At 34.0% G+C, this 14,800-nt stretch overlaps 1 protein-coding gene across 2 annotated transcripts in view; it reads left to right on the forward strand.

Annotated features, from left to right (window-relative positions):
- The window catches only part of GUCY1B1 (guanylate cyclase 1 soluble subunit beta 1), a 41,574-nt gene that overhangs the window by 15,580 nt on the left and 11,194 nt on the right, over positions 1-14,800 (forward strand). For both annotated transcript variants that reach the window (XM_081077273.1, XM_081077274.1), the window contains exons 3-7: positions 276-376; positions 2,021-2,139; positions 9,911-10,108; positions 13,121-13,351; positions 14,608-14,724. In XM_081077273.1, the coding sequence (XP_080933399.1) occupies positions 276-376; positions 2,021-2,139; positions 9,911-10,108; positions 13,121-13,351; positions 14,608-14,724 (766 nt within the window). The remainder of the gene's footprint in view (positions 1-275; positions 377-2,020; positions 2,140-9,910; positions 10,109-13,120; positions 13,352-14,607; positions 14,725-14,800) is intronic.

A 14,800-nucleotide genomic window follows, 5' to 3' on the forward strand; every position in this document is an offset into this window, starting at 1 on the left:
CATTTAATATCAGGTATTGTATTGGATGTTAGAGTAGTTTATAAATGTTGATCTTGCTAGAATATACTTCACTGTATTATTTTAATTTGGGGAAAGAACATGAAATAATTTCTTCCTTATCCCTGACTTTTAGGTACATGACATCAATTTAAACAAATTTGCCAAAATCAAATCCTATTTCAGATAGAAAACCATTGTTTATACAATGATTGTAGCTATAGTACCTATTCTTTGATTTCAGCTTTTCCCCCTTGTCTATCATTTTTGTTTTCCAGAAAAGAAGCACAATTAGATGAAGAAGGACAGTTTCTTGTCAGAATAATATATGATGATTCTAAAACTTATGATTTGGTTGCTGCTGCAAGTAAAGTCCTCAGTAAGTTGAATTTGACTTTCCTTTTTTGGTTAAGTTACACACAAAAGCCCAAGGAATGTGTGGTCCAAGATCACATTGGATAGTTATACAGGTTGTGCACTGCACAACCCTGGTGGTGAGAGTATCTGCATATAATGTGAGGCTCAGGCTATGCTGAGTCCTTTTACAAGCTCTTTAGAGAACAGAGGAGTTCTCTGCCTCTCCCCACAGGAAGCCATGTGTTGGGGAAGGAAAAAATAGTATTGATCCTTAATGTAATAAGTTAATAATGTAATAATAACTCAATGTTATGGTGTCAACAGCACAGTAATTGCATGAGTGTAGTATACAGAAAATATTATCACCAGATCTCTTTTGAAATCTTAAGTTTTGTTAGCTATTGGTAAAAGAATCAGGAAACTGAGATCTGTATCAGACAAAACTCATGCAAAGAAGGCAAAGTTAAAAGAAAGCTGCATGCAAAAAAATTGTTCTCAAAGTAGTGTCTCTTATTCTCATAGTGCTTAGTTTATAAATAGGCTATAGTTTGGATAGACTACAAAGAAGCTTTTTAGCTTTGCCAAATATAACCAGAAGAGCAAATACTATCTATTGCAGAATACAAGAATTAAAAAAAGAAAAAGAAAAGAATGGTAAGTTGTTAATAATAATAAGAGAAGTATCCAGCTTTGTTAGTAATCAGAATTGACACAAATATGAATTCTTTTTCATATAAATATAGAACTTTAAAAAATTAAATATCTAGTATTGTTAAGGATAAAGTTAAAGAGGAAATTATGCAAATTTTGAACCTAATGGTAAAGAAAGCTTTTCTGGAGAAAAATTTTGCATCATTAGTCAAAGCCTTTAAAAAAAATGCTCAAATCCTTTAGGAATTTTTCCTAAAGAAATTATTAGATCTATTTGCATTATGATTTACATGTGCTTTCATTTCAGAGTTACTTTTGTTGCATTCCTATGTTGAATAATATGGTGACTAAAACTTATATACAGAAAAATATCTTAAAGTTTTAGGAAATAATAATTGCATATTGACAAAAAGCAAGATATTAGGCTGCATACTACATACACCAATCTTATTAATTATGTATATTTAAAGAAAAACATTTTGCACCAAATATTATTATGTGTATTCTTGATGACTTTCAAGATTTTTCTGTGTTTTTCAAAAAAAAAAAGTTACGCATTAAACATATATCTAAAACAGCTCAAAATTAACTAAGTGGATTTGTCATGGAAACTGAGAAACTGATTGCTTTTTTACAAGTACAAATTTACACTGTTAACATGTTAATATGATGTCTTCTCAGATTTCATTGTATTGTCACAGCCAGAAAAATTTCTTTTTCTTTTTTCAGAAATTGTTAGACAATTGTTAATGAAGTTACATAGGTTTCAGGTGTACAATTCTGCAATACATCTTCTATATGTCACGTTGTGTGTTCACCACCCAAAGTTTGTTCTCCTTCCATCAGAAAAGATGAAATGGTGCCATTTGCAGAAATTTTCCATGTGATCTATATTCACTGTCCACAAATATTGAGGATATGTAAATTTTTTTATGCACGTATCTTCATTCTTCCATTAACAATATATTATGTTTTGTTTGTTTGTTTTTGTTGTCCTTTCAAACATGTGAAATAGATCTCAACGCTGGAGAAATTCTCCAAATGTTTGGGAAGATGTTTTTTGTCTTTTGTCAAGAATCTGGTTATGATACAATCTTGCGTGTCCTGGGATCTAATGTCAGAGAATTTCTACAGGTAAGCGATTTTAGGTCTTGTAGTTAAAAGGTTTGAATTTGCGATTCTTAAACATAGCCTCTGGAATACTATTGTTCAGCCAGCTGGATGAGAGTATCTTGCTGCTAAAATGGAATTATAGTGCCATTTTTCCTAATTCACGTGAAATGATAGGTATTAGATGGTCTTGAATACATTTTAGTATTTTTGTTTCAGATTTTTTCTTTAGCTTTTGGTTCCTGACAATAAATAAGCAAGTTGTAAGTTAATGTTCTGTGAAAGACTCATCATGGCCTATTGTGATCTGTTTAATTGCCTTTTTTTTTTTTTAACTGCCTTTTTAAAAATGGTTGTATGTGTTACTAGTTGTGGTTTTATGTTTTGGGTCTATAAAATGGTCTTATTTTAGGTACTCCTAGTTTACATAATTAACTAGTATATCAGTATCTATGACGTTCTACCCAGAGCTTGTTTAGGAGAAAGCATCATGGCTTTCAGGTGCTATGCCACCAAAAGAAATCTGAGAACCATTACATATTAATTAATCTATCAAAAGGAAATAGGAGACCTTCCAAAGCAGTTTCTGGTGAAATAAAAGCTAATGTCACCCAAAGGTCTTTGTCTTTTATTCTTGTTAAAATTACCTTAACAATTTTTTACTAGTACAATACACATTAGCTGAGAAGCTATTTTTGGATTGTCTGTCCTATTTTAAGCATAGGCATTTGTGAGACCCTCTTTTTGAAATGTGTTAACACTGAGAATTATGTGATTGTTTGTAAAGGATATTTCTAAACTGGCTGCTGAAAGCAGCCAGATCTTGCTGGAAAATGATGTCAGTGCAATACTAGCTGAACTGAAGCCCAGTTTTGAGGGAATGTAAACGACTTTCAATCCAGCTGCATTATTGATTTAACAGCCAAAATAAGAACTTTAGTGTTTAATCAAAACGTCTCTTGTTTACACAGTGACATTTTTCTTGTAAATTTAAAACAGCATTAAATCAAGTTGGAAACTGGTTTGCAATCCCCTGCCATGGATTTACCAAACCACTGATGTCAAAAAAAATCTTCCACTTCCAAATGAAGTAGCTGCCAGGAGATATGTAAATTAAACTTTAACAGGCTGTATTTAAATGAATTATTTTAAATAGGTTAAAGTTGGGTATTCAAAAATATTTTGTAATTTGGGACTTTTCAATATATATTTCATATTTTAATACCTTTGTTGACTCCTGTCACTTTGTCAACAAAGTTTCAACTTGCAGTTCCTCAGTCTTAATTTTAACTTTCTCAATGGCTCCTGTACATAACAAAACAAATATTCAAGTAGTTTTACAATTTTTTGTTTTTTAACTTTGACTTATTGTGACCATCTGCTAAGTTTGTAGTGGTGCTAGCTATAAGAGAACAGGCAGCCTCTTGGCTTTTTTTCTCCATATTCTAGAGCTGTGCTATTCAAAAGCATAGTCACTAGCTCCATGTGGCTGCATCTTTGAAAATTCTAACACTTTTCTTCATTTGCCCTACACTTCCATGGGAGAGTCTACTATTATCTGGAGATTAGATGGTTTTCCTTCTCTCTTCATGACTCCTCCAATCTCTTGTCCATTCTATAACTAATGATCTTTCGGAACTGCAAATACATCTCATGTCATTTTCTTGCTTAAACCCTTCATTGATTCCCCATCGCTCATTGGAAAATGTCAAAAATAATTAAAATGATTGAAACTGCTTACATCCCGTATTCATTCTCTCTCTCTTCTGAGGTTTTGTACCTGCTCTTCCCTTTGTCTGGAACACTGTTCATGTTCCTTTTCACCTAGGGGAATCTTATTTATCTTGTAGGTCAATTTCTCTCTTCTGGGAAGATGTTACCCCTCTCTCCAAGCTCTGCTCTTTCTGAGTCAGCGTAGTTGGTATTTCTTATGTCATTACAATACATCTATTTTTCTAGCCACAGTCTTTCTCACACTGTATTATCATTTCCTGTTTGTTGGGCTGGAATGTAAATTTCATAAAGCCAGAGAACATGTGTAATCTCTTAATGACGATATCTTCACAGATACAATCTGTGTATCTGGGGATGAATGAATCTCTCTTTTTTTAAATTAAGGTTTATTGTTTGTATAAAAATAGGAAGCAAACATACCAATATCTGAAGGTTAGTTATTTTATTGAGGATAACAAGAACCGATTTTGGGTGAAACTATATGACTTAATTTAGTGATAAATCATGGACCGGAATATAGGAGAATAGAAAACCACCCATTAGATGGATTTCCTTGAGTCAGGAGCTTCCTCTAGGCCATACTTGATAAGCTAAGCTAACATAGGACCTCTGGGAATGGAAACCATGTCAATTCACAGCAGGGCTACCAATTCATTTTCAGTGGTGTTACATTATTATTACACTATGCGTTCTTTATCGCCCCAATAATTTTATAGAAGTAAAATGAAATGAGCATTGATGGCTGCCAGGTTGACTACTGAAAAATAAATGAGCAATATACATGCACTCTTAGAGACCAGTTGGGATTTAAGTTATGGGCCCGTTTAAATATGCTTGGAATCTCAGTTGAATAATCAAACAACTATTCTGTCATAGTTTGCTGGAAACTCTCACTCCATCAACTAATTTTGGAGGGGTGGCAATTTCACCCATTCACTCACTTCATATACATGGGAGTTCCTCTGTCAGTGTGTCTGTCCAGCTTGTGATGGGATTTCCTTAAATTCATGAAAGTCCCAGGTTTGGGCTTCCAAAACACAACATGGTGATTTAGCCAGACCACCAGGAGCAATCTGGGATTGATGACCCATCTAAAACCTTTAAATGTTTGTACAAAGTGTTATTTTGAGAAACATGCGGATTTTCCTGAACAGCTGTGAAATTCTAATACTTCCCTAAATTATTTATAATACTTCTTTTAAAAAATGCACCATTCATTTTATTTTTAACTTTAGAATTTCAAAAGGAATTGTTTTTTTCTACATCCAAAATGCCAATTTCTGTAACCTGTAGTTTTAAAATGGACAAGTGAGGCCTTTTAAAGAAGATAAGTATTGTAGAATTGTAAGACTTTTCTATTTGAATAACTGGCATATATTTTTGCAATTTATAAAATATAGATTGTTAAATGCAGTATTATGTAAGGAGGATTTCTTTTTAACATGAGTTTAAAAGCTACAGAAATGTTTTACACAGGTATTTCTATGAGTATTTGCCTTTTTTTCTTTAAAGTATTTCTCTTGAGAGAATAGTAGTGATAACTATATATAATTCAAAAAGTATTTCCATTTGAATAATTTTAGTGACCAGTACAATTTCTTCTTAAATAGAGCCTTACATTATTTCTTTTAAAACAAGATTCTCTATGTCTTTTCATTCAGAGGCCTATTTCTCAAGGGGCAGCTCAATGGAGAAAAGGCAGGAACAGTGTCATGAAATCATGAACTTCTTCCTTGCTCTCAGGTTACTCAACGCTCTGACCTTGGTGCTTCCCATTATATGAGGTTGGGTTTTCCACTGTATTTAGGACTTGCTTGTTTAAATTTTTCATGTTTAAATTCTAAAATGACTTTTTTCTTATAAAATTTATAATGTTTTCACAATTACATGACGCTCATAAATAAATGGTATTGGCGGTCTTGTTTTTCAGAAGTGTGAGGAATAAAAAAGGACATGCTGTGCCTAAGCCTCTTTCCTTAAAAAAAGAGAGGTTTGCAATGACTAATTTTTTTCTTTCTTTTTTCTTTTTTATTTATTTATTTATTTATTTATTTTTAAATTTATTGGGGTGACATTTGTTAGTAAAATTACATAGATTTCAGGTGTACAGTTCTGTATTACATCATCTATAAATCCCATTGTGTGTTCACCACCCAGAGTCAGTTCTCCTTCCATCACCATATATTTGATCCCCCTTACCCTCATCTTCCACCGCCCATCCCCCCCCTACCCTCTGGTAACCACTAAACTATTGGCAATGACTAATTTTAAGATTTTTTCCCAGATCTAATCTCAAGATTGTTCTGCAATAACACAGAAAACTTCCCTTTCTCCCCATCAACTAAGGTAAAGATTCTTGGAGACTAAAACATCTCTCTAAAACTTTCAATGCAAGGTCTTACTCCATCCACCTGTGTGGATCACTTAGGAATTTTTGCTTAGATGCCCTGGAAGCAGAAACCTGAAGTAGTAAGGTCTGGAAATTTTGCCTCTGTAATTACGTGTGAGCCTACTTTAGCCAGGCTCATTACAAAGAGAAGATTTGTATTTATTTCGAAACATTCCAAGATCTTTAAAAATATGGAACTTCAAAGTATTTCTCAAAGGAATAATAAATTTTCTTTTGTGTCCTAAATCTGTGCAGTGTCCAAAATCTAGAACTTCAATACAGTTTCCCAAGATGTCAGCACTAGTTTTTCTTCTGTAAATGATAAATGCTAGGTGACAAAATGCACTGCATATTAATAGTAGAACTCCTGTGAAAAAGTACATTCATTTTGCTGGTAGAAAAACCCGTAAAATAATATAGAAATGAAATGGAAACTTCAGAGTAATCTTTTGGCATCTGAGGCAAAATAATTGAGTGGACCTGCTCTCTATCGCTTTCCTATTTTATAATTTCATAAAGCTTAGAAGAATGAAGGGAAAGCATATACGAGGTTTGCTTTATTGTTTTCTGGGAATCGACTTGTGCTGTGTGCTGGAATATGTTTGTGTACAGTTTTCCCAAGTTTTCTTTAATGTCTATATTTCTTTGTAATTAACCTCTCAGGTCTTTTCTTTGTATACCTGCTTCCATGAATATATTTAGAAATAAAACAGAATACCTGTTTTAATATGGAACTCTTGTTCCAGGATACATTGCTACAGCCTTGTGGAGGAATCATTAGCTTTGCATAGATAGTATTGTAACATGCAGTCAAGGTTTTCTCTTGGATATTTTGAGAATCTTTTTTTTGTGTGTCCTCTGATGTGGCTGCAAACGATTATAGTCTTACTACAAAGAAGGCACATTTTTAGCAATATAAATGTACTCAAATGAAAATAATTTAATTGTTAATCATGAATTCCATTTCTCATAATAGACAGGCTGTGGTAATCACTTTAAATTTGAAAGAGTAAAATCAAGTGAGGAAAGCTGTAACTAAAGAAATCCCAAGAGTATTTTTATGTTAGATACTATTTCAAGGAGATCAATATTACATTAAGTGGTGTTAAAGCTTTCATGCTACAGGAAAGCACTTCACTTGTCCGTTTAATTAATAGTAAATTCAATAAAATAGTAACTCTCTGGAGAGTTGGTTACCACAAAGACATAAAAATGAGCATTCTGACTTCACATGTTTTGCTTTCCCACTTGCTTTGACGTGATAAATTTAAGCAAAATTTTATTATCAATATTAATACATCTATTTAAATCAAAATAGTTCTGCATTGGGGGTGAAGTGCCTATCTTTTTGTGACTCATGGTGTAGCTGCATGTAGAAATGTGCTAATGATATAATATGGCACAAGATAAAAATAGATGAGTCTGAGTGATATAGGCATATTGACTGATACATTTAAATACTTTGTAGAGGGAAAATTGAAAAAGAATATTAAAATACATATTTCAAGTTATTGATTGATTCATTTTTTTCCCAAAAATGAGCCATAACACAGTACCTGGGCATGACTACGCTAGGAAATTTCCCAAATGCAGCAACAGGCTCCATTTTGACTTTATGGGAAATGTGACACTTTATAATATCAGCAGAAATATAAGGGATCTAGGATGTTATGAAAAGCAGTCTTCACATCTTCCCTTCTCAGGAAAGAGTTCCCATGAGAAGAACTCGTCATAGGAAGAACCCTTGTATTACTCAACCAAACACAGTAGTTTTAGAACTTCAGCAGCTTGTAGTTTATGTAAACTGTCCAATACTTAGCTCCTGCCATATTGGATTCTTTTTACATGGCAATAGCATCCCCTAGAGGCAATCAGGGTGAATTGATGTTTTTTGTTAAGAAACGGTTTGACTTGATTATATCATGTCATAACAGGTGAAGTTTTAGGAAGAAAACAAAAAACACTATGCATAAACGCCTTTAAAACAGAAACCAGATTTACCCAATTAAGGGCACTATTGAAACGTTTTTTTGCATCAGAATGTCAACCTTCATGACCTAGCTCAGGTCTCATCTACACTTTGAAATCTTTGGACCTTATTCTTTTAGTCTGAGTTGTTGGATTCTTTATTTATGCATCAAATGCCACTCTGCACATTCATTTGTGGTATAAACCATAAACTGTTTCAAGTCAGGGTCCTCATCGTGCAGATTTGTACCCAACCCTCTTCCCTGCCCCCAGCCTGCACCACATAAGTAATGTACATGCAGTAACTTTATAGAATGAATGAATGGTTGGATGAAGGCGACAGGAAATTAAACCACGGTGCCATAGGTGCCCTGGTGGGAAATTTCTCAAATTTGGGCCCCCATGGAGTCGCCTCATACTCCAGTTTCTTCCTGATATCTTACTGGATACTTCTGCTTCCCTACATTAGTCTCTTTGAGACATTTGGAACAACAATGAAGATTGCTTGGCTCATCTCCAGCACCTTCGTTTTAGATGCCTTCTTTTAGGCCCATGATATTCTGTGACTGTTTTGTTTTTCTCATTCTCTTTAGCAAAAATCAACAGTTATTAATAGATTACTATTTGCCTGGTGTATTAGTTTTTCTGTTTGTTTGTTTTCAACTGTTGCCATAACAAATTACACAAGTGTACTTGCTCAAAACAACATAAATTTATTATCCTACAGCTTTGTAGGTTGAAAGTCTCACTGGGCTATAATCAAGGTGCCAGCAGGGCTGTGTTCCTTTACATAGGCTCTAGGGGATAGTCATTTCCTTGTTCATTCAGGTGTTGACAGAGTTCAGTTCCTTGTGTTATAGGGCTGAGGACTCAGTTTCCTTGCCGGCCATCAGCTGGGGCTGCCCTAAGGTTCTGGGACTCCCTCTATCCTTGTACATCATCCCCTCCGTCTCAGAACCTACAATAGTGGGTCATTTCCATCTCATGTTATCATCTCTTTGACCTCCTGTCATTGCTCTTCTCTCTCCCTATAACCAAGAAAGGTACTTGACTTTTTAGGACTCACTCGTGTGATTAGGGTGGCTCCACCAGAATAATCCAGGATAATGTTCCCAATTCAAGATCCATAACTTTACTCTCATCTGCAAAATCTTTTTTACCATGTGAGGTAACATATTCAAAGGGACTAGGGTGTGGAAATTTGGGGGACCCCATTATTTTGCCTACTATATCTGAGATGTGCAAAGCTCTTTAGTTATCTCCATTTTATCAGAAGAAATCAAGTCTTGGAAAAGTTGGGTAAATTGGCTACATTACCATGAAATGACAATGTCATGCATATACAACTGCCCCAAACTTCTGTAAATATGCATATCTTTGCTTTAGCCCATAACTATGTTTCTTTTTTCTGCTTCAGGCATTCTTTTTATACCCCACTTGTTTATTTATCCTTTCTTAAAATGTATTAACTGTTCATAGCCACAGATATTTTCCTTAATTACTCTACTTTAGTTTCAAGTTCTCTATGCTTCTTGCCTTACACATGTCTCTGTGCGGCTTGGGAAGGATGTACTATGTGAATATTTATTGAGCTGATAGGCCCTCTAAGCTTGGCTTGAGCCTTCTTTCTTTATCTTGCTTTCCAGAAGCCAGCTGCCATTGTGGAAGCATTATTTATTCATCATTATCTCCTCTTTATTGCAGAACCTCGATGCTCTGCACGACCACCTTGCTACTATCTACCCAGGTATGCGTGCACCTTCATTTAGGTGCACTGATGCAGAGAAGGGCAAAGGACTCATTCTGCACTACTACTCAGAGAGAGAAGGGCTTCAGGATATTGTCATTGGAATCATCAAAACGGTAGCTCAACAAATACATGGCACTGAAATCGACATGAAGGTAATCATCAGTAGTGGACACTCTCCTGAACACAGGTGACATGCAGAACATTAAAAATGGTCCTCTGCGAATTTACCTTCAGTTCTTGCTGCTAGTGGATCGCACCAGAGGGATATATAAGCCCTAACAATAGCAAACCCAACAATCTTCTATATTTGGCCTGGGAATGTAAGATATACAGGAATGCAGAATATTTTTTTCCTTGTGGCAGAGGATTTTTCTTTCTAATTATACATTGCTTGAGGCCACGTGAAATTTGATTTGCGATCCCGGACAGCTGGGAAGCAGGATATGTGACTGGCTAGGCTGTGACCTTCAGAATACAAAAAACATAATGTGGACAGTCAAATTGTAAGATAATGTCAAATTAGATATTATCTTACTGTTTATTGTTTCTTGGTGGATTTTTTTTTTCTGTCTGTCCCTGAATTGTAATTGAAGTATTTCATTTTGTGAACTAAAAGTTTTGCTTTTTTAAAAATTAGATTACTTGGTGAAAGGAGCCAGATCTCAATACTTGAAAAATGTGTTGTTATTGATAATACATACTGTCGGTTTTTAGTGATAATTTCAAGGTATTGATACAACAATTATGCAATAAAGAGAACCATAATTTTTCTCTATTTCTGACCCAGATAGTCTCACCCAGTCAGATGCTTTTTGTGTGCCCAGCATATTCAGCCCAAAGCACCATTTTTTCAGTGGCCCCACATTTGAGAAAAGTGGGAGGAGGGATATTCCATTTCAGCTTTCTTTCTTTATGGCAGTCCTTCAAATCATAGTTATGTTCTAACACATGGACAGCTTAAATTTTACGTACAATACTATACAAATAAAAATTGTAACATTTACATTAGATACATTGGAAAAGTATTCCATATATTTAATCTAGTAATATCACATTAGATTTCAGGGTTTGCTGTCCTTTAGGAGTTGGTGTCAATTCTTACATGACACTGGTTGGTGATTGCCAAGTGCATCCTCAGTTTTTCTACAACTAGAGAGTGGGACCATGTGTAACATGACATTCTCAAATCCGGAGATTTACAAATTAAAACCTTGGGTAAAGGATTGAAATTCTTCCATAATTAGGAATCTCACTAGAATTTAATCAAAATCTTATATGTCTTTTATTTACAATCTTTGATCCCGACACCAAACTAACACATCTATACTAAGTGAGCCGATATCAGGGTGTTTATGCATACTGTGTCTGCTCTTGGGTGTTTTTTACTTAGCCAAGCTGAGCAGGGAGCAGGTAATGAAAACTTCGGGAAAGAAATATGAATTAGGGCACAATTGGAAATTTCAGTTGCTGGGGTATTTAGAGTCTTTGGTATGGGAGGGTGACAGCATTAGCATACTTTATATAAAATTCAAGTTTTTACTTAATTGTGGGGTTCATTTTATTCAGTATTTGGGTTGTCTTGTGGCTTTCATTTTTTTAAGTACTCCAAATAGACTTTTGAGATATTTACATTTGATAATTATATTTTGTATGTTTAATTTTTTTTCAAAGGCACCGTTTTAATTTCCTGAAGTATTCTTATATTTAACAGGTCCAGAGCTACTAGACAATTTATCTACTTTAGAAATATTACACCATGTCATGAAGAAATATGCCAAGGATAGATTAAAAATATGGTCAGAAAAGCAGTTTGTTTTGCCAATTTAATTAAAGCGAAAGAGTAGAATTAAGGAATTAATTAGTAAATTTAGATTGCATGTAATTCAGTTCTTGTAGCTAAAATGGAAGCAGAGCAGAACATCAAAATTAGGCCTGAATTTTAAGATTGACTCTGTTTTGTTCGTTTTATGAGACTTTAGGAAAATCAACCTTAATGGGGCAGAATTTTTAAATTGTAAGTCAGAATACAAATGTTTAACCAACATAGTAGATTAGTGTGACAGTCATAGTAGTTATATCCTATTTTCACCAGGAAAATATATCTGAAAGAGTATGTACAAATAATGTCCATGTTAACTGTGATTTACTCTTAAGTCTCAGAAAATGCTGCAGTGAATTCTTGAACAAAAAAGTAAATAAAGAGAAACATTTTATCTTCATTTAGCTGTATCTGAAGAAATATTGCCCCAACCATTTCCCATTTGGATCTGGCTGCAGTTGAGATACAATTTTTCCCCTTTTAGGAGGACGTGTTGCTTGTAATTTCTTCAACTCAAAAGAAAAACAAAAAGCTTTTTTATACCTTAATAATGTATGTGCCTGTGGATAGTATTTTAGAAATGTAGTTTCAGTTTAAATATAGTTTTAACTGTAGAAATGTGGTTATTTAGAGATTACAGAAATGCTTACTTAGTGGAAGTTTAGAAATATAATTATTTCTTTAAATATAGAGCTTTGCTCACAATTATGATTACTTCCTTCGGATGAATTCCTAGATTTGGAATAAAATCAAAGAATGTATAATTTTAAGGACTTTTTTTTGCATATTATCAATATATCCTTCAGAAAGATTAATCAAAGTACTTTCCCACTAGTGGTGTTTGAGATGATTTTTTCTGTATCCTACCCAATTTGGTATTGTAATTTTATATACTTGCCAATTGATGGATAAAAAGTGAAATTGCTGTGTTTGTAAATATGATTATCATTTCATTTCCCTCTGTTTGTAAATATCTTTTTTTTCCACATGTTATGTGGTGCTTCTTTGAATGGTTTGTAGGTCATTCACAGTGTGCTGGCTGAGGGGGCGAAGCTCACCAGGATTAGAGGGTGCCTTGCTCCCAATTCTACCAGAGTCTATATGGGCTGTTAAGGGACTGATACCAGATTTTCAATTTTACTATGAATAATTTTTCAGTCTGCAAATTTCATAAATACATGTCCAAACATAGTTTTCTATTTTAGGCAATGGTAATATTTGCATATATTAAAAATTTAGAATGAACTCTCTAAATGCAATTCTATAACCAGCTTCTTAGGTATTTCGGTATTTTAAATCAATTGAAACGCATACAGTTAACACCATTTTCCCCCTCGACATCCAGGTCATTCAGCAAAGAAATGAAGAATGTGATCATACTCAATTTTTAATTGAAGAAAAAGAATCTAAAGAAGAGGATTTTTATGAAGATCTTGACAGATTTGAAGAAAATGGTACCCAGGAATCACGCATCAGCCCATATACCTTCTGCAAAGCTTTTCCTTTTCACATAATATTTGACCGGGACCTAGTGGTCACTCAGTGTGGCAATGCCATATACAGAGTGCTTCCCCAGGTAAACTGACATCACACTTCCTTGGAGCCTGAGACAAAAGGCCCTAAAGACACAACTGTTATGGTGATTTATTAATTCTTTTAATTCTGTGACTGGGTATTAGGTAAGGTGCAGCGTATCATACATCACACAAGTTGTTTAAACATGAGATTAGTGGATTTGAGCATACTGTGACTTTCCCTAGGACAGCTATTTATTAATGATTTTTCTGTTTTATTCACTTACAGTGCAGTGGGAATGCCATACTTTTTATTACATGAGAAAATTGATAGCATTCTAGTAACAATCAACTTTCACTTATTCATTCATTGAATAAATATTCATTGGATATCTACTGTCTGAAAATAGCTTCCAAATCAACTTTTGACATTTTCAGGGAAAATAAGAGAATTGAAAAAATACCAAAGGAGAAAACGATAGAGATTATCATGGGGTTTAGTAGAAAAAGCATCAAAGGACAATAGTTGGGGTGATGATGAGAAGTTACATTTGATTTGCATTATTCAAACCCATTTGTAAAACCCTTCCTTTCTGCTTGCCAGTTTCTAACTTTTGGAGTTGTACATGACAGCTATCTAAAGATACTTTTTGCTTATAATTAAAGAGACTTGATAATTCAGAATTAGCCCAAATAGGATCAGGCATAAACTTATAAATCTGGAAGCAGAATGGTGTACTGGGCTCCTGTGCAGGCTCTGCCTCTCCCTCGTTGTGTGACATGAATTGTGTTACTTTGCCCCTCTCTGCCTATTTTCTCTTTGTTATACAGTGTGAGGATAGAGAGCACGAGAAAAACTTGAAGTCTAGTCCCTTGTGTGTTATAAGCAACCCATTATTATTATTATTATTATTATTATTATTATTATTAATGATCTCTTGATAAACTGTGAGTGTTTGCTGGTGGTTTTGGTATTTCAATTTTATTTTAAGCCATAGGTATTTCACACCTCATGCTACATTTTAAAAGATACCTTTCCATCCTTTCTTCTTTGAAAATGCTTCTCTTATTTCTTATCTTATATTGGACTATTAGTCATCTGAATCCACATTAGGTTTGATGTACATGAAACTATTTGATGTCTATTTAATCACCAACTTGCATAGGTCAAGATATGAGTCCATAGTTGAGGTAACTTTTCTACAAAATAATGTATTACTATATTTATATGTAATTGAGCTGGTTTAATCTAATGATATCAAATCATTAAAAGTAGTTTGAATAATTAAGTGTTCTTTTCTTTTTATCTACATTTTAGCTCCAGCCTGGCAATTGCAGCCTTTTGTCTGTCTTCTCTCTGGTCCGTCCTCATATTGACATTAGTTTCCATGGTATCCTTTCACACATCAATACAGTTTTCGTATTGAGAAGCAAGGTAATTAAGATATTTCATTAAATGTGAGTAACAAGGAATGTTATATATTCAAAGTGTTCTGAAGGAAAAAGTAGTT

This window comes from Rhinolophus hipposideros (genome assembly GCF_964194185.1).
Source record: "Rhinolophus hipposideros genome assembly, chromosome: 16".
Classification (NCBI taxonomy): Eukaryota; Metazoa; Chordata; class Mammalia; order Chiroptera; family Rhinolophidae; genus Rhinolophus; species Rhinolophus hipposideros.